At 41.0% G+C, this 18,250-nt stretch overlaps 1 protein-coding gene across 7 annotated transcripts in view; it reads left to right on the top strand.

Annotated features, from left to right (window-relative positions):
- LOC117819188 (homeobox protein orthopedia B-like) overlaps positions 1–18,250 on the top strand; it is an 81,333-nt gene that overhangs the window by 56,426 nt on the left and 6,657 nt on the right. For 4 of the 7 annotated variants that reach the window (XM_034692435.1, XM_034692433.1, XM_034692436.1 and 1 more), the window contains 2 exons: positions 9,867–10,264; positions 12,863–14,171. The exons of 1 other annotated variant lie outside the window; for it this stretch is intronic. In XM_034692435.1, the coding sequence (XP_034548326.1) occupies positions 9,869–10,264; positions 12,863–13,363 (897 nt within the window). In that variant the 5' untranslated portion in view covers positions 9,867–9,868 and the 3' untranslated portion in view covers positions 13,364–14,171. Of the gene's footprint in view, positions 1–3,855; positions 3,951–9,187; positions 9,588–9,866; positions 10,265–12,862; positions 14,172–18,250 lie in introns of those variants that run through there. 2 more of the 7 variants (XM_034692437.1, XM_034692432.1) reach the window with 2 other exon arrangements.

Below are 18,250 nucleotides of genomic sequence, written 5' to 3'. Positions count from 1 at the left end.
GACAGCTTTGCTCTGATGCTGTGCGTAAAATGGCGCTCGGCTGCTCTCTCTCTCTCTCTCTCTCTCTCTCTCTCTCTCTCTCTCCTCTCTCTCTCTTCTCTCTCTCTCTCTCTCTCTCTCTCTCTCTCTCTCTCTCTCTCTCTCTCTCTCCCTCCCTCCCCCCCCTCTCTCTCTCTCTCTCTCTCTCTCTCTCTCTCTCTCTCTCTCTCTCTCTCTCTCTCTCTCTCTCTCTCTCTCTCTCTCTCCCTCTCTCTCGCTCTCAGTGACAACAAAAATAGAAACACTTGTGCGATGGTATGCATGGCAACCACAATTCTCAGTTATGTTTTGGACTTCAACACCAATGTGTGCTACCGCTTTGTGTGCGTTTCTTACTTTGTTTTAGCACAATCGGAAAATGTAATCAAATGGGTTTTTTGACTGGAGAGGTTATTTAGTTTTCATATCCAGAGAGCAAAACCATACAAGTTTAATCCAAAACACCAGCATAATCCATACCTCTGTCACAACCAGTGTCAACAACTATAGAGATGATAGATTTTGTAAATGTTGGCTTTATGGTGTAAATACCGTAACGTATTTATATGTTTTCCCCTGGAACACACTAGAACACACACTACACACGTGTGTGTAACTAAGGGGATGTCATGTGGTGTGTATGCGTGCGTGCGTGCGTGCGTGCATGCATGTGAGTGTGTGTTTCATCTCTAATGTCCTGTTAATTGCCTGACAGTGTTCCCACACACACCTCTTCTAATGTTCCGCTTGCTATTCAGTCTGCGGCCTGCCTTCTTCCTACCTCCCCTCCTCCTGACTCTCCTCCTTTTCTCTTGGTACGGGTTGTTCCGCCACAATAGCAGCCTCATTCACTCATTAGCTCACCTCACCTGAATTGTGATCAAGATTTCGTAAGCTGTTGTTGCAGTCATTGAACAATCCAGATTTGAAGACGTAACTTTAGACTCTGGCTATGGAGGCTACGTTACCTATAAGGTTGATGTTTCTGTTACCTGCCGAAGCTTCTGTATTTTCAGCACCTTGGACAGCGCCCACGCCTTCTCCTCCCTCTTCTAAACCATCCCTACCAGTCTTCTAGCTTTCTTTAATCACGACAATTAGACCCAATATTTTCCCCCGGACCCTGACAGACGTTGCTTGTAAGTCTCTTTTTCTCTGCGCGCGTGCCGCCACTCTCATTACACGCGCTGATTAAAGCATAGATTAGCCAGCAGTGGCCCCGCGCGCTCCTCACCAGCAGCTCGCTCAATATCAATTAGAGGCTGCGCCAAAAGCAGCGTGTCCACCAGCGGCCCTCCGTCTCCTGCTTCCAGCTCTCTCACAGCGCTGCCAGTCTGCTGCTTGGTTTCAAAAACAAAAGCCATGTAATAATAATGATAGAAAAATAAAATATATAAATCAAGTGGAGGCTTTGGAATGTGACAATGAGGAAGAAATGATAAATTACACTTTTCCTCAAAATAACATGTCGGTCCGTTTTCTGCAGCCACGGATCTGGGTGATATTTTTTATAACCGTGCACTTTCAAATTAAGAGTCCATATAAAGGAAAAGTCACTTAGGCATATTAGTCAAGCTTTCCGCGGTGGAGTTCATTTTGAAAATAATGAATAGTACGTGGACACGGAATGAAAAGCCTTTCAACCCAGCATCAGCAGGTCGTTCCGGCTTAGAGAGAATTAATTCACATTTCTCCTCTTCCCTGACCTGCGAGCCTCCGTAGAAATTGGGCTAATGGCGGCTGGTTTCATTTAGTGGAGATATTTCTGTTCGACCATATTGACTCTATTACTTTAACACAAATTCATTTCTAATTTGAAAGGCTGAAAATCCGGGGTGTTTGGCTAATATGTGCCTTCATTGCAATAGGCCTTCATTCTATTTGTGTATTTTTGTTGTTTATTTCAGAGTTTGTGGAAACAACCATATAGGCTTGTTTTTAGGCTAGTTGTGTGTAAGATTTGACTATTCTTATATTTTACTTTTTTTAATTTTTTGTTTATTTATTTTTGTTTACTGGTTTGATATGGAGTTGTTATTATTGTAATACGTTTGGATAATATCAATAAAATTAATTGCTTGATCGTTTTGATATACGCTTATCAGAGTCCATTCAAAATGATGATTGCATTTATGACTTTACCACTAATATTCCAATCGACCGCATTACACACCTATTACATGCAGCGTTTATGACTTTTATTTTGAAAAAGTTGAGGGTCACTGTGTGAAATTGTCTAATCTAATTGACTGTCATGCTACAGCAGAAGCCTTGATTGGTATTTTGTAGAGAAAACCTTCAGCCTTTTTTGTCTAGAGTGCGCATGCGATAAATCCAGCGTCTCTCCCGCCTGTCCACTAACAGACAGCCTGTCCAATTAAAAGTGGCCATCGATTATAGATAGCTGCCTGCTGGCATATGAGGGAGACAATGTTGGATGCTATGCCACTGCCAATACAGGCCGCAGTTAGCCATGAGCTAACCAGAGCTGACACCAGCATATTAGATGTGGACCGGGTTAATTCACCTGCACTTGGCCCCTGTGTTAGCTCCACAGCGCGGAGGTTTACCTGCCCGGTCTAAATGCTGATCATTAAGTCGCTTCCAGCAGCCATGATTGGTGCAGAGGGGCTCATATCATTGATTAAAAAGGAAAGGCTGATATCGCAGTTATTTCAGCTCCTTCCCTTTTCCCCATGCGGTCAGGCTGGAGAGGGAGAGTGTAAGGCATGATCAAATAAATGAAGAATTATTTTTATGCCACCGTTTGTGTTTGTGTTTTTTTTAGATATTTTTTTTATTTTAGAGGGACAAATATCTGTACACTTTATGATAGAATATATTAGTTAAATTATCACTTTTAGTGAATAAAAGGGGGTTGTGGCACAAAAATAGCACTGTTTTGTTTGTGAGTGTGAGGAGAAGTAGTCCCTCCTCTAGTTATCCCTTAATATTGTGTATGAAGGCTTCTGAACCTAATTCCAATTTTCCCTCTCCTATTTTCCAGCAAGCTGATTTTCCATTAACTTTGGGAAAACACGGTGGCAGGTCCATTTAAAAAAAAGGCTCGTGCTCCACCCTTCCCATAAACGCCTCAGCGGAGGAAAATAAGAAATTAAGAGCCTGCAGGGCCTCATTTCATCATCAGGCTGTCTGTCTGTCTGTCTCCCCCTCAAACATCCTCAAACAGGCCTTCAATGGGCGGGACAGGGAGCTTTACCTTAGCATATGCTAACTATTACAACCCGTCTTGATGGAAACACAACGCGGTGACTGGTAATTGACATAAAATATGACAAAGTGTTTGAGTGTGTGTGAGGAAAGCGTCGCGTATTACGGCGGATCAGCTCCGTAATGTGACTGATTAATGAAAGATCGGCCTCGCGCGCACTCAGCTGATTCTGTGAAAAATGAGTTTTGTGTTGTCATTCCGACAACCCGGCAGCCACGGCCGGAAAAAGACTATTAGCCGGAATCATTATCAATAGCCATATTTTCAAACTCTATTATGGCAATCAGGCTGGAATTTATTCAATAGATTTAGTTCATTTGGTTGTAATTGATAAATAATCAAAATTTATCAATGTACTTGCACACATTTCACTAACAATCAGGGAAAACTGCCCCATTTACCAGCTGACTTGGTCCAAATTAGAGCTAAATTGATGATCAATTAATCTTGGGAGGGGTAGAGCGCCGTGTTTAGCAGAGGAGCAGCAGAAATGTGGTGGAGAGAAGGAAGAGAGAAAGAAAGAGAGAGGTGGGGAGAGTGAGGGGGGAGACGAGGAAAGGAAGATAAAGAGAATGGATGGATGGGAAAATGTGGGATTTGTGAAGTGAGAAACGCGCTGAACTGGGTGAATAACGCAGTGCAAACACGAGGAAGCTGCAGGTGTCGGTCAAAAACAATAGAGAAATACAGCGGTGTTTTTGTGAGTATTCTGTGGAGGTTTTGTTGAATTGTTTCCCTCTCTTCCCAGAACCAATAAGCGCTCATTTTAGGGGCTGTTTTACGCACGTGTATATAATCATTTTGGCCTACCTTTATGTGTGTGAATGTGTGTCTGAGGTTGACGGAGTCACACACTTTAAGTTTCAGGTGGATGAAGTTGGGCAGAGTCAGAGTGATGAAGGTCAAAGAGACTGATCCCATTTCTTCTTTAATTTGCTGAGGCATTAAATTGCATGATGTGACTTTGCAGCAGTTTGATAATTACCAGCACATGTTTCTAATTTCAAGCCACTCAGAGACACTAGTGACCCAAGTCCTCCCCTTTGTCTGCTGTTCTAGGTGCATGGGAGTGAGCAAGAGGTATATGTGAGTGGAAGAAAATCTAAATGTCTGAATCATTACAGAATATTGTCATCTGAAAATAATAAATCACAAATAATTTAAAAGGCTTCTTCATTATCCTGACAAATGATCCATCTCCTTTATTTTTATGGAATTAAAATAATTTAGAAAACATTAAATCACACATCAGATAATTAGTCAGCTCATGCAATTACTCCATTACTTATACATTGGACTTTTTTTGGGTAAAAATTCTGACAAAATTGGATTGTTTTCAGTCTGCAGAGTGTCGTTCAGTGTCTGAAGCTGGCTGGCACCTGTAATGTAAGGCACTCATTACCTTCAATGATGCATTAAGCTTCCTAATGATGGAGCCACAGTAATGGAGCTAACTAATGACCGGACTTAAGAAAGAACATATTCTAATAGCTGGAGCAGAACTGGAGGGAAAGTCAAGGTGTCAGGAAGGAGAAGGAATTAGATCTGCAGACGGCTGCTCGGAGGAGACTAAATGACTGAGGTCAGCCTGAAAATAGAAAAGATTAACCGGCTTAATATACTAACCTTTTAAGGAAAATATATTTCTTTAGTTTAATTACGATGGGATTGATTAAATAATTGAGGCTATATATGCATGGAAATTAAATTAGTACACAGAAAAAAGCACATTCAAGTAGAGCACCTTTACACTGCTGCCAGTGGTGAGAAATAATGAAAACATACAGGGCTCATGATCCAGCAGAAACATGCTTTTTTCAGAACTGTATTGCAAACCTCTCAGACAATAAGCTGTCAAAACACATTTCACAGAAGATTTGTTTTGCTGCTGGTCTTAAACCCTTCGATTTCCAAAATGTCCACTTTTCAGACAGAGAGGAAAACAGCTTTGATTTTGAAACTGATCACTCTGCTTTTATGGATTGTCAGCATTTTATTCATTTTGTATGATGCACAAATGTGTCAAAGCTGAAATCCTTCAAATTAATGTATATCTGGGGAGTTTGAAGAGGGTTTTGGCACAGTAGGTTGGCAGGTCCAACGCTTTTGGCTTTCAGCACAGGGAAAAATATTATCTGAAAAATGCATGTATAATTTGGGTGTATGCATATACTGAGTCTGCAGTAGCAGTCTCAGGAGCCATTTGTTGTATATCTTGTTTATGGCTGCTTCCTTTTAGGCAATTAGGTGACTAATCAGGCATTAAAGTCACGTGGTTGGCTGGAAGAATTTTAGCCAAATGTCAATATTTGTGGTTTCTTTGTGGAGAAGACAAGTGATTGCTACAAGGCAGTAAGTCATAAGGTCATCTGCAACAGGAAGCAGTCTATCGGGCATGATTTTAAAGAGAAAATCAGCTGCACAGGGACAATATTTGTCATTTGATACATTTTACTGACAAAACGTAAAAGACATCAAGCCTTTCAATTTTCCCCTTAGAATCCAAAGTCCACCCATTATGATTATGCCTCATGTGATTCATAAATGCACATTTCTTTGCCCCTGCTGCAGTAAACATACTGAAACCTACCTTGATATTTTTTATTTTGATTGACATGAAGCTCTGATCTTAATGTTGATGAACCACTATATTTAGCTCGAGGTAGTTCCCACATGGCGTTTCCCTTGATTCCAGCTGAAACGAGCATCCTGAACACAGCCACACCTGAGCGTGGGGTCAATATTAACAGCAGCAGTAATGAGACACTTTTAAAGCTGCTGAGACTCTGAACACCACTCTGTTAATGACACATATTGTGACTTTCATTGCTATTTTAATAACCTCCCAACCACCACCGAGCGCACACACACACACACACACACACACACACACACACACACACACACACACACACACACACACACACACACACACACGCATGCATGCACGCATGCACGCACTCCACACCCTCCGTGACACACGCCTCTTCCTCCTCATTAAGGAAATGGCTCTTCTTTGCTGATTATTTTATTTGAAAGCCGTGATTACCGCTCCGTGCAGCAGATCACGCGGTAACGGAGAGCAGGCGGAGGGCAGAGGCTCTAATTGGGGCATGAGATGCGCAGGGTGGTGCAGCAGTGCTGGGTGTCCGGAGAGGGGGAGCTTGTAATGGGTTTGCCTGCCTGTGGCTCTCCTCTCTGCATCTCTCCTGCTCGGATACAGCACACTCATAGATCTGCTTCTTATTCCTCCGCCTGTCATCAAATCAGCTGCACAAATACTGTGTGATTCTGTTAGAGAGCTGTTTCTGCTCATTGGAAAATCGATTTTCCTTTTAGATTTCTATAACTGGGTGAATGTAGATACCTACCAGGCGCTGCAATAGGCCTGCAACATATGAAACCACGTGTTTGTGCTGTAAAAGATCTTATTCCAGCACGTGCATTGTTTTGTCTCTTGTGTTATTTTAACCTGTTCTGCAAAAGCCCACATATGAACAATGGATTTAACGCACCTTGATTGCTAAAAAAAAGCGCGGAGAGGGCGGACACGGAATTCTTGATCTCTGAAATTGCTCTACAAAATTGCATTTGTTTTTGGTGCGCTTCCATTAAAAGTGTCTCCTCGCGTGTAAACAGCCGTTCCGCACTCAGATGCGCCGCATTAACCCGCGAGGATTGTGTGTGAGTGTGTTTTCACTGCGGGAAGATTGATGCGGTCCAGTTAGGGAGGCTGAGTGAGACATAGACCCATTTCATGTGGGCTCCTCTTATTACAGGGAGAAGTTAGAGCACGAGGAGCGGACAGCTGAGGGGAGATGTGGTATCAGACTGTTTTCTCTGCAACACAACACAATATCAATATTTATCATGGAGGGCTGAGGATGAGCAGGCTGTTAGAAACAACTGCAGACTTTGAATTTACGCACGTGCCTTATGACATCAACACAAGCAGGAATACTTGCAGGAAGTCATATTATTTAATTAGGCTTTGTCTTTTAAAGCATACTGCCATATGAACTTACCATACACTCAGTTGTTGTAATTGTTTTTGTTGTATAAAAATGCATTTAATAATTATCTTGTGTATCTATCCTTTTCTACAAAAAGATGTTTTTATTTAAAAAAATGTAGAAAAATAATTAAGAGAAAAATTAATACAAATTAGCCAAAGACTGAACGTTCTATCGCGATTTCTATAATAATTTAATCAATAACTTTTCAAGAGTTTTAATTTAGTTGTAGTAATAATTCAAATGTGTATGCATATGATATATTTTTTAAATGGCATTAAAAAACAAAATTTAAAAAAGCATAGTTACATCAAATTAAGAACTATAAACCAAAATGTCCTTCTTATAAATCTTGGCTTGAACGTATTTACTATAATATAAAACATGAACTACAGTATGAAAAATCAATGACATTTTTATTGACACATTATGTGCGTAAGAAGATGGCTACAGTATTTTTGGAAAAATCCGAATGATCTCTGAACTTATGCTAAGTTTCTTTTCCCCTATCTATTTAATTCCACATGTTTCTCTCTGCTTACACTCACTGGACATCCAACACCTGCCCAAGCATACAGACCGTGTTCTCTGCAGACATAAGCCTTTCACACTCGCAGACTTGGCCTCCCAACTCCCAACTCAGTCACTCCCTCTCCTCCCTGTTAGTTTACACTTCACAACAAGTCGAGTCCAGACTCTGCTGCTGCTAGTGCTGCTGCTGCTTTCTTCCCCCTGACCTTCCGGGATCTGTTCCCAGCTCCCCTCCTCTCAGTGGACCATGCTCCGGTCCATTTCCTTAAGTTTTCACGCTGTGCCACATGTAGCCTTTCCTTCCCTGTGTCCCGGCAGATTGCGGTTGAGGAGCATAAAAGATGAGCTGTGCAGGAGGAGGTGGAGAGAGAGAGAGAGAGAATGTGTGTGTGTGAGAGAGAGAGAGAGAGAGAGAAAGAGAGAGAGAGAGAGAGAGAGAGAGAGAGGAGAGGAGTCTTCGCTCGGACGCTTCCTTTGTGCGGCTGCAGAGAAACCCATTTAGTCCCAGGCGGTGGTCTATTCAGCGGACTCACCCTGACATCTGCCAAAAGCCCCCTCTAACCAGCACTGTCTGGAAGAGTAGATCAATGGCTGTCCTGTTAATTGTATAATAGACCTACTTATGGACCTCTGCTAGAGGGGCACAATCGTTTAGGGTCCACCACGTCTGATTCTGTGGGAGCCAAACAGGCCTAAATACCTTTAATTGCGCGCGCCTTGATGAAAAGTCGATAGGAGTTAAAGCGGCCGATCACTAACACAGCTTAAATCCATCTGTACTCGTTTATTTATTTATTTCCTCCATTTGTCTCCACAAATCACCTGCCAGGGGGGAATGGGAGCGATATTCGTTTTGTTTGTGATCCAAGGACGGGAGGGAAAAGGGGCTCTGGGGTACTGGATAGAGGCCTGATCTTAAAAGGCTTCCCATCTCCTACATTTCTTTTCTTTTATTACTTAAATCCACACTCAGATCAATGAACACTCAATGCGAGACTCTTTCAGTTGGAAAAAATGCAGTTTGTATTTTAGGTAATGAGCTTGAAAATCGTCTTAATATTATGGGTTGTTTTTTTTTGTTAATTTGTGAAATTAATCTCCCTTTCTGGTTAATCTTTGTAAACAGGGACACAAACCAGCGGTTTGAAAATTGAGATTTTGATATGCCTAATTACTTAATGGCAATGTATTTTCTGGCTGAAGTAATTGTAAACTCTTATATCTCCCTCAGCAAAGAAAACAAGCTTGTGCGATACTTTACACGTATATCCATCTACAAAGAGTCCTGTCATGGCGTCGAATATATGAGATTAAACAAACACATTAAGATGTTTAACGTGGGATAATTTAAGCATGAAAAGCTAATAAATCAGTGGACGGGATGGTACAGGATTGAATTGAATTGTAGTGTTTCCGTGCGCGTTTGGGTCTGCGCGCGCATGCAAAGGTGCGTGCGTAAAAGTGTAGAAAAAAAGAGGGGGGAGTCACGTCGCTGACATTTCCAGGCTCCCACTCTGATTGGCTCTTATTTGAGGAAGCTCACGGGTTCTTTCAACTAATAAGCGCCTCCCCGTCGCCCTAAAGGACATTATAATGCAAGGGACCTCCCTTTTTAACCACAAACCGAATTTTCGTTCATTTAGACCATATATACTTTTTAAATTGCCCAAAGTTGTGGGATTTTTTTGGAACGCGGTTCGCCCTGGAGCGGTACGCCATGCTCTCTCACGCCGACCTCCTGGATGCTCGGCTCGGTGAGTTATCATCACTAAACTCCGGCCCTAAACTCCAGTGTAAGACTTCAACTTCTTATTTTACCTTGTGAAGTGATATATGGACTGTGTGCTTGATTGTGTTAACGGCTCAATTGTTTATTGTTTCAGGAAGCTATTCTTTAATAATCTTAATGTTGTAGGAGATGTTGCAGTTTGAAATTACGATCAAAGCTAATTTGTTGTATTTGAAAGGAACCTGTTCGTCGTTGTGAGGCAAAGCCATTACATGTAACTCTGGTTTTAAGATGCTGCGCTTCAAGGTTCTCCGTGTATTCACTCTTCTCCTCGTCCTCTCAGGGATGAAGGATGCTGCAGAGTTACTCGGACACAGAGAGGCTCTGAAGTGCCGGCTGGGTGGCGGAGTGCAGGACCAGGGGCATCCGGGAGACATGGCCCCTGGTTCAGACTCTGTGGAGGGAACCACTCTGCTGCCAGGTGAAGACATCTCCTCTGTGGGATCGAACTCAGGCGGTATGCCGGTGAACGGGAAGGAACCGGAGAAGCAGCAGCAGCAACAACAGCCGCAGCAGAGCTCTAGTCAGACCTCCAGCCAGAAACAGAAGCGGCACAGGACGCGCTTCACCCCGGCTCAGCTCAACGAGCTGGAGCGCAGCTTTGCCAAAACTCACTACCCCGATATCTTTATGAGGGAGGAACTGGCGTTGAGGATCGGCCTCACTGAGTCCAGAGTTCAGGTAAACACTGGTGCAGTGTGCATGATTTTACAAGATGCAAACACGGGCATGATGTGGCAGGGTGTGGCTCTAGTCCAGATATTTTCTTGTGGGTTTTTCAGCATCATTCAAATGTCGAAGAATCAGTCTTTAAATCAAACTGGAGCCCAGTGAGCAAAACGGATTAAATTAAGTCGACAATTTGTAGAGGATTTGTCCCGTGTGCGTTGAAGTAGTGTGATAACTTTGGATATAGGTGTTTTGTCGGTTATTAGTCTTCCAGAAATATTTGGACCATGTTGTTCAGATTTAATGCAAGTGCATGGGCGCCAAAGTTGAAGTTTACTGTGATAGAATATTTTCAAAATACTAAACTTTATTTTACTTTACTTTAATTTATAGCTGTGTAACTCAGAGAAACAGAAAGCACGTCTTCTTATTAATTTTCCCTTTGTAAAATGATTCAAATTCCAATGGTGTAAAATTAGTCAGACTTGTTTGAAATGATAGGTTTAGAATATGCCATAATTTCTAGATATAAACTTGCCTGATAATTACTATCAATTTTAAGGAGAAGTGCTAAGAGCTCTGTCCAAGGTGCTGAAACACTCCTCACTTGAATAACGACCAGAAAACAAGGACTCAGAGCTCTAAATAATCAGTTGGCGTTTAATATAATTCAGTAAATAATAAACCAAGCCACCTGCAGGAAAAATATTTCCACGGAAATAATTAAGTTAGGGTCGTGATAACTCTCGATTTCTTGTTTACATTCAATATTAATATTGGATTAATTCAAATCCAAACTTTACCTTACCCCATTGGTGTTAAGGCTCGATATTTTTTAATATTGGTTTTCCAACAGGACAAATACAAAAGTAATTAAAGGCGTGGAAATAATGCCTAAATATGATAGAGTGCGTCTGTAAAATAGCTTCAAATATATGGCACTCATTTTAACAGAATGATGAGGATGGGAATACGTCGCCAGTATTTTTTTTTTATTTAGGAGGCTGGCATTAAAATGAGTAATGCATTTTTTTTTTACATTCTAGAACACAAATAAATTTAAAACAATTGAAACTATTTTTAACACACGTGCAAGAATACACCAGGCTGTAATAAACCAAACACATAATCAACCAATTTCAGTCTTATTTATAACAGTGAACGGGTTATTAAGCAGTGATGTGAAACTCATGCAAATGATCCCAGAGAAAGCAATAAAAGCAGTTTCATCATCAGTCACCTTAATAATCAGTCCTTATTCTATCTCGTGCAGCAGCTAACTGCTCATCTCAGCTCGGCTCGCGCGCTGTTTGTAAACATTACTGCAGGCCGTACAGGTGCAGCCTTCAGTGGGCGTGTTTGCCCGTGTGCATATACGTTCACAGCCTCTCTGTTTCTAAAATGCTCTATCAGCGACGTCTTAATAGGACTCAAGAATATATTGTACTTTTTTAATGGAATGAGAAATTGCATTTTCTTTCCCCTGAGTGTAATGGGTTTGGGCGACGTTTCACGGATGGCTGAGCGGAATGAGAGCGAGATTTCACTTTTAATACAGAGGCATCGACTCACGGCCTCGCGCGTGCATTAATCACGCCCAAAGATGATGGAATCTTTAGAGACCAACAGGGACGGACACGCGTGCCTTAAAAACAGTGAACGTGGGCAAATGTGTGTGGTTCTCTCGCTTGCTTGCTGGTTATAAGCTACCGTCGGCTACTTCCCGTAGAAAGTGTATCATAATACGGGCTGTTTGTATTGAAGTCCTGCCAACATTTAGGACGTTTCATTTAATCTTTTTTTAAATTACATGTTAGAAAGACTAATTATTTTACCCACTGCTGCGGAACAGCCAGAAATAAGCCCCCCGTGATGGCCTCGTTTCTCTAAGCGCCCTCTGTAATTTGTATTTTACTCAGCAAATTTCCAAATCCGACATTTCTTCTGTTTAACCCCAACGATGCGTCTGAAAAAATCTTTGCATTAAGTGAAAAATAGCTGAATATTTGGAAGTAGCCTACTTACAAAAGCCAAGGAGTGTGTAATTTTTATGTAGCCTATAGATTATACTGCAATGTAAAGTAATACGCATATCAGTGTTCTCTTAGATCCTGAGTGTCAGGCTAGTGGTAAGTTGCAGACGGTATTTTCATGGGTACCTTGGGCAAATTGCAGAAGGTCTAATGTTAATTTCGCCTCTCTTAATTCAACACTGGTCACCCAGTATAATGTCAGATGTAGAGCATACCCCATAGAAGATATAGATCATTTGCCTTTTGCTGAAAACCATTGTCTAAGGACGTGAGTCGTAGCCACTGTGCAGGCTGACCCTGTTGGCATAAAGTTGAATACACGTTTGCTTCCTTGTGTGTTTCGTTGTTTTGATTTCAGTAGGCCTCAACATTCTATTGCAGACTCTTGATTTGTCTTTGTTCGGTGGGGTTGTATTGAAATTGTCGTGCGTAATTTTAGTTTTCTGCCATGGTTACACACTGCAGGGGGATGCTGAAACATAACCTCATGATAGGGCAATCTAATGAAGTATACTGGCCCAGGACATTGTCCCTCTGTCTGTCCCTCTGATAGCTAACGAGTTCTCCGTATTCGCAGGTTTGGTTCCAGAACAGACGCGCTAAGTGGAAGAAGAGGAAGAAGACCACCAATGTTTTCCGTTCCCCGGGGACTCTCCTCCCCACACCGGGCCTGCCTCAGTTCTCCGCCGCGGCCGCCATGGAGAACAGCCTGTGCTCCTTCCACGCCAACGACACTCGCTGGGCCACAGGGATGCCGGGAGTGTCCCAGTTACAGCTCCCGCCGGCTCTTGGTCGTCAGTCGGGCATGCAGTCACTGTCACAGTGCAGTCTGGGTCCGGGCCCGCCACCGAACTCCATGGGCCTCTCCAACGGCTTGTCCTCCAACGGCCCCGGCCTGCAGTCCCACCTCTACCAGTCGCATTTCCCTGGAATGTCGGCCTCTCTCTCCGGCCCAACGAACGTATCGGGCTCCCCGCAGCTGTGTAGCTCCCCGGACAGTGACATGTGGAGAGGGACAAGCATCGCGTCACTGCGGCGCAAAGCGCTGGAGCACACAGTGTCCATGAGTTTCACTTAGTGACTTTTCAAAAACACCCCTCCTCACATCCCTCTCCTATAGGTCCCCTTCTTTCTCTGTTTTTATTCCCTCTATGTAGATCAAAACGAGCGAGCCAATCAGGCCTGAAATATGAGAAAATGGAGACTGAATGCGACTTTAACTAGGCGTAAAAAAGGACAACACCGATGGACAAATGAGGGGAATATCTTGGGTTTGGGTTATTTATCTTGTTAATTCAAAATGATTTTATCAACTATTGATGAATACTATTGTAATGATCTCTAGACTAAAGGCCCTAATTACTGAGAGCCAAACAATCGTCGTATTTACGTTTTCACTGAGTGCGTCTTTACGCACACATGTTATTGTGTTCAGGTGAAGTTGTGTTATGTCAAACGGTTATTTATAAGATGGGGTATACAGCCTACCACGCGCACCATACAGTAGTGGGCGTATTGAAGCGGGTCTCAGGCATGCTCTGTGCACGTGGAATTAAACGCTTGGATGATTTGGGGAGCAAACGGTGCCCACTCATATTGAAGAGGTCCTTTTACAAGAAGACCTCTCTCTCGTCTGCATCAAATCTAAAGAGGAAAAAGAAACAATAATCTCTCAGTAGGCCTACTCTGTTTTAGAATGTTTTGTGTAGAGAAAACATTCTTGCTATGTACCCGCTGGTCTTTTTGTGACATGTTTTAACTTATTGTATGTGCTATTACTTACACATTTCTTAAATGTTTGATCTTACATCGAAATGCACCACATTGACGGGTTTGTACCGATTTAAAATGAACAAACAAATAAAAGTAATTTTCAAGAATGTCAACACAAGAATGATTCATGTCTCCGTTAAACTTAAAAATGACCCCTTTTGATCCTCCTGAAGGCACTTGGTCAAATAAACAAAACAAGTGACCAAACTGACTTTCCGCTTGTTGTAGGTTGTTGATGGTATCTTAATTTGTAGGAATTCCTATATTTCTGCATTATATCCATCACAAATGAAAAATGCACAACTACATTTTATTTTACCAAGCTTATAATAGCCTTCAAAAATTTAAGACATCTTTTCCCCTCAACGTATACAGTAGATTGGTTAGCAGTCATTGCTCAGTGACCTACTGTATGTATATATATATATATATATATATATTCCACAGTGTGTGAGGTGACAGGGTTAAAGGGCCTCTGCAGGGTGACTAGTCTCATGGTGGCAGACAGCAGCAGTAAAGATGTCAGTGTCTGTGATGTGACGGTCACTGCTTTTAACCATGACGGTCATCCCACTGAGAGGATTGGATAGACAGTAGCTGAACAGGAGAGATCATAGGCCTGTTTGAGTCCATGTCTACAGTCACCTGAATCCCTTTTTCTACAGCTGTGATTTTAAGGCTAAGGTTGGCTGCATTAATCTTAGACCCTGTGAGGCTGAAATAATGTTGTCAACTGGTTGCAGCAGAAATAGATTTGGTGTAATATGTGCTGGGGTTTGCCAGAGGAGATGAAAATACAAGGCTTCTCAGTTCTTTAAGAACTGCTCAGTCTACCAGTAGTCCTAACAACATGTACCTAGGTCCCATTTAGTCTGATTAACTTTAGCCAATCTAGGTTAGCCATCTCTTGCATTTGGGATTGCCAAGAGTTGCCAATAGCTACATGCATAAATTGTAAACAGTTAACCTGGAGCACCATTAACGTAGTTGAATAAGCTTTCCTCAATTTTAAGCCAAGTTATTGATGATTTGCTGGTATTCTTTTAGAAACTTTGCCTGTTTGTGTTATTATTTGGTCTGGTCCAGTGCGCTTCTGTGATATGTCTTTATTTGAACAAACACAGACTCTTAAATTGGCATAGACACAGATAAGTGTCTTCATATTGTATTAATTTGCAAAAAAAAAAAAAGTGTGAGAGAAATACACTTGACATGACATTATGAAAGGATATAACTGTTGTGTCCTCACAGAGCAAAAACAGCTCTTTATTGAGGGAAGTATCTCGCACTGATCAGTCAATGTCCCAACAAAGAGCTGAACAAAAACCCATCAGACAATATTCAAAATACCTGTCAAATGAAGAAATGATGAATCACGTTGTTATGAGTATTCTGAGACCAATTTTGAAGGTATTGTGGGAGAAAGTGTTCAAAATAGTATTTTGTTTTCTCTGTATTTCTGTAGTGGCCACTAAATTGGTTACAGTCTATGTGAGAAAAATAATATAGCATGAATATAAATCAATAACATCTTTTAAAGCAATAGTCCTGTACATTCTTTTGAGACAATTATGAAGCCAAACTGATATACCATCAACCTGAAGTTGGTAAACTGACTATTAAGACTTGTGTATGGTATATAAACATAACAAAGATAAAGTTCATACTCAAGCAGCTTAGCTTCATGGCCTTTTGATCATGTGACATTTATTTATAAATCCCTCATTAATTGTCCATCAGTTCCTTAATAAGAAACACCTTGTTTGTGTTACTTAAATTCAAAATTATGCTGATGTGAGAGGTCAAGTCGGTAAACTCAGCTCCAGGAAAGTAAATAACATTTTCTCCATTATGAAAGTGAGCAGACCTCACTGTGTGTGTTTCAAAGATTATAAGTGTCAACTGCAGCCTGAAATCACAGCGGCTCAGATTCCTCAGCGTGTTAACCTCATCTCGCTGTCAGCGCTGAGGCCAATTTACGGTCATGGGATGCTAATTGATGAGATATGGCATTAGCATAAGCAGTCCCTCTGCCTGTAAACTTCTAATTGGACTTTCTGTAACAATGCAGGGGGGTTAAACAAAAGATTAATCATAATTAACAAAAGTATATTACTTTCCCATATTAAACAGTTGGTTCCCACCTTTTTTATTAACATAAATTTGTTTGCAGTAATTTAGTGAATTATTGAAAATACCAACCCAAGTCAAGACCCTGAAAAAATCATTTATTCCTCCCTGTGCTTTACACTTGTGTGTGGGAGTGTGTGTGAGGGTATGTGAAACCTTATGTTTATGTTATATACAATTAGCTCAAATTAAATAACCTCAAGTTTTCCAACATTCACTTAAAAAAACTAATTTCATTCTATTTCTAAAATGTTTACAGATGTCTGATACAGAAGCATTGCACAGATCACACTGTGATTACATTCACATGCTGAAAAAGGGGACACTGTTATTTCACAGACTTTAGGAAAGCCTATTTACAGCAAACCAAAGAAGGACTGCTTTACTGCACTCAAGAAATAATCCTTTTGTTAACTAACTTTAGAGTCAAGTCAAAGTGAATGTATAGTGCATCACCCCGTTTGACTTTTCCACATTTTATGTGTGGTTGCTATTTTTTGCACCAGATATGAGTTTGGGGAGTTTATTGCAAAGCACTTTAAGATATATTGTAGTTATAAATAAATGTGAATATAATCCACACTTCCACTCCAACACCCCCAAAATGGACTAAGATGCATTTGCAACATTGTCATATCAAAGTTCAATGGGGTGAATCATTTTATTTACATTGACCACTGGAGTTAGTATAAGTTAAGTATCAGTGTTAATCTTGAGTGATAATGGATGTTAAAGAAACCATTCATTTGAGGAAAACGATGGGATAATCCTCTTAATCTGATTAACAATTTCATAATAATTAGGCATCTTTTGGGAAACAGACAGAAAAAGCAAATCAATAACATTTTTCTTTACTGTAATGACTATTTGTGTCATGATGGCTACTAATTTGTCATATACTGTCTATTTACCTCTACGGCAGACTGAATGCAGGCATGTAATTATAAGACACTGCATAACAACAGTTGATCAAACGTTAAAACCCAAGCCCACCTGACTGCAGCTCCACCCATCTAGGCTGGTGCCACTGCAGTGGCAGCCTCAGAGTGTTTCTGTATGTGGTGTTCTGTTATATGTAGCTCTATATGTGTCTCAGCTCACCAGATTCAGGCCCTATGCTGACTATACTGTGTCCTGGGCTGCAGTAACAGATGTGAAATCACATTACCCAAACGCTGCAATTAGTCTCACTCGCTCGCGGGTTAATGAGTTTGTGGAAATGTGCGACCCATTCCTCATTAGGTAATTTCTCATGCACTGATGAGAGAGGGAGAGAGATGTGGGGACGGTAACTTAGTGGAGATGGCATATAGTCTGCTGCTACAAATACTGTACAGCAGAACATAAGGACACATAAGGGAGGTTATTTATCACTTCATCCTGAATCACGTAGTTCTACCTGGATGAATTATTTTCTCCCTTAAAATATCTGTGAAGTAACTGGAAAAGCTATAATCTGTATTTCATCCAAAACTTCCATAACAGAAGTTATGAAACAGTCATTTGATACCAGTGGTAGTGTTGGCTGTGGTTATAGTTTGTATCAGCCATAATCAACAATCCCCTCTACTACTATTGATACAGAGCTCAGAGAAGTCCTGTGTAAGGGATTCATTTTTATCTTGTTATAAGTTATTATCTTGATCTCATAAAATATGTATCTTGTGTGTACAAGTAACTAATTTGTGCACACAATTTATAATCTTGTGGGCATTTTTTTTTGCATGAAAAGGTTATCATCTTGTGCTAATATCTAGTCACACAATTTACTTATCATGTGGACACAAGCTACAATCTTGAGCACACAATTTATTATCTTATCTTATCTTATCTATCAAACACGATAATTTTCTTCTGTACACAAGTTAGTGTACAACTTATTATATCATTGAACAAATATTGATCCTCTGGGCACAACATAATCTCATGTGCACAAGTTATTATCTTGTGCGCACATGTTACTATCTAGTGAGCACGACTTATCTTGTTCAAGTTAACATTGTATGCCGGCAAAATAACAATATACTAATTATATTGTGTGAAATCCGCCATTTTTAAACAC

Source organism: Notolabrus celidotus, chromosome 9 (genome assembly GCF_009762535.1).
Source record: "Notolabrus celidotus isolate fNotCel1 chromosome 9, fNotCel1.pri, whole genome shotgun sequence".
Lineage (NCBI taxonomy): Eukaryota > Metazoa > Chordata > Actinopteri > Labriformes > Labridae > Notolabrus > Notolabrus celidotus.
The sequence above is the reverse complement of the archived record's forward strand: the minus strand, read 5'-3'. Positions and strand labels throughout refer to the sequence as shown.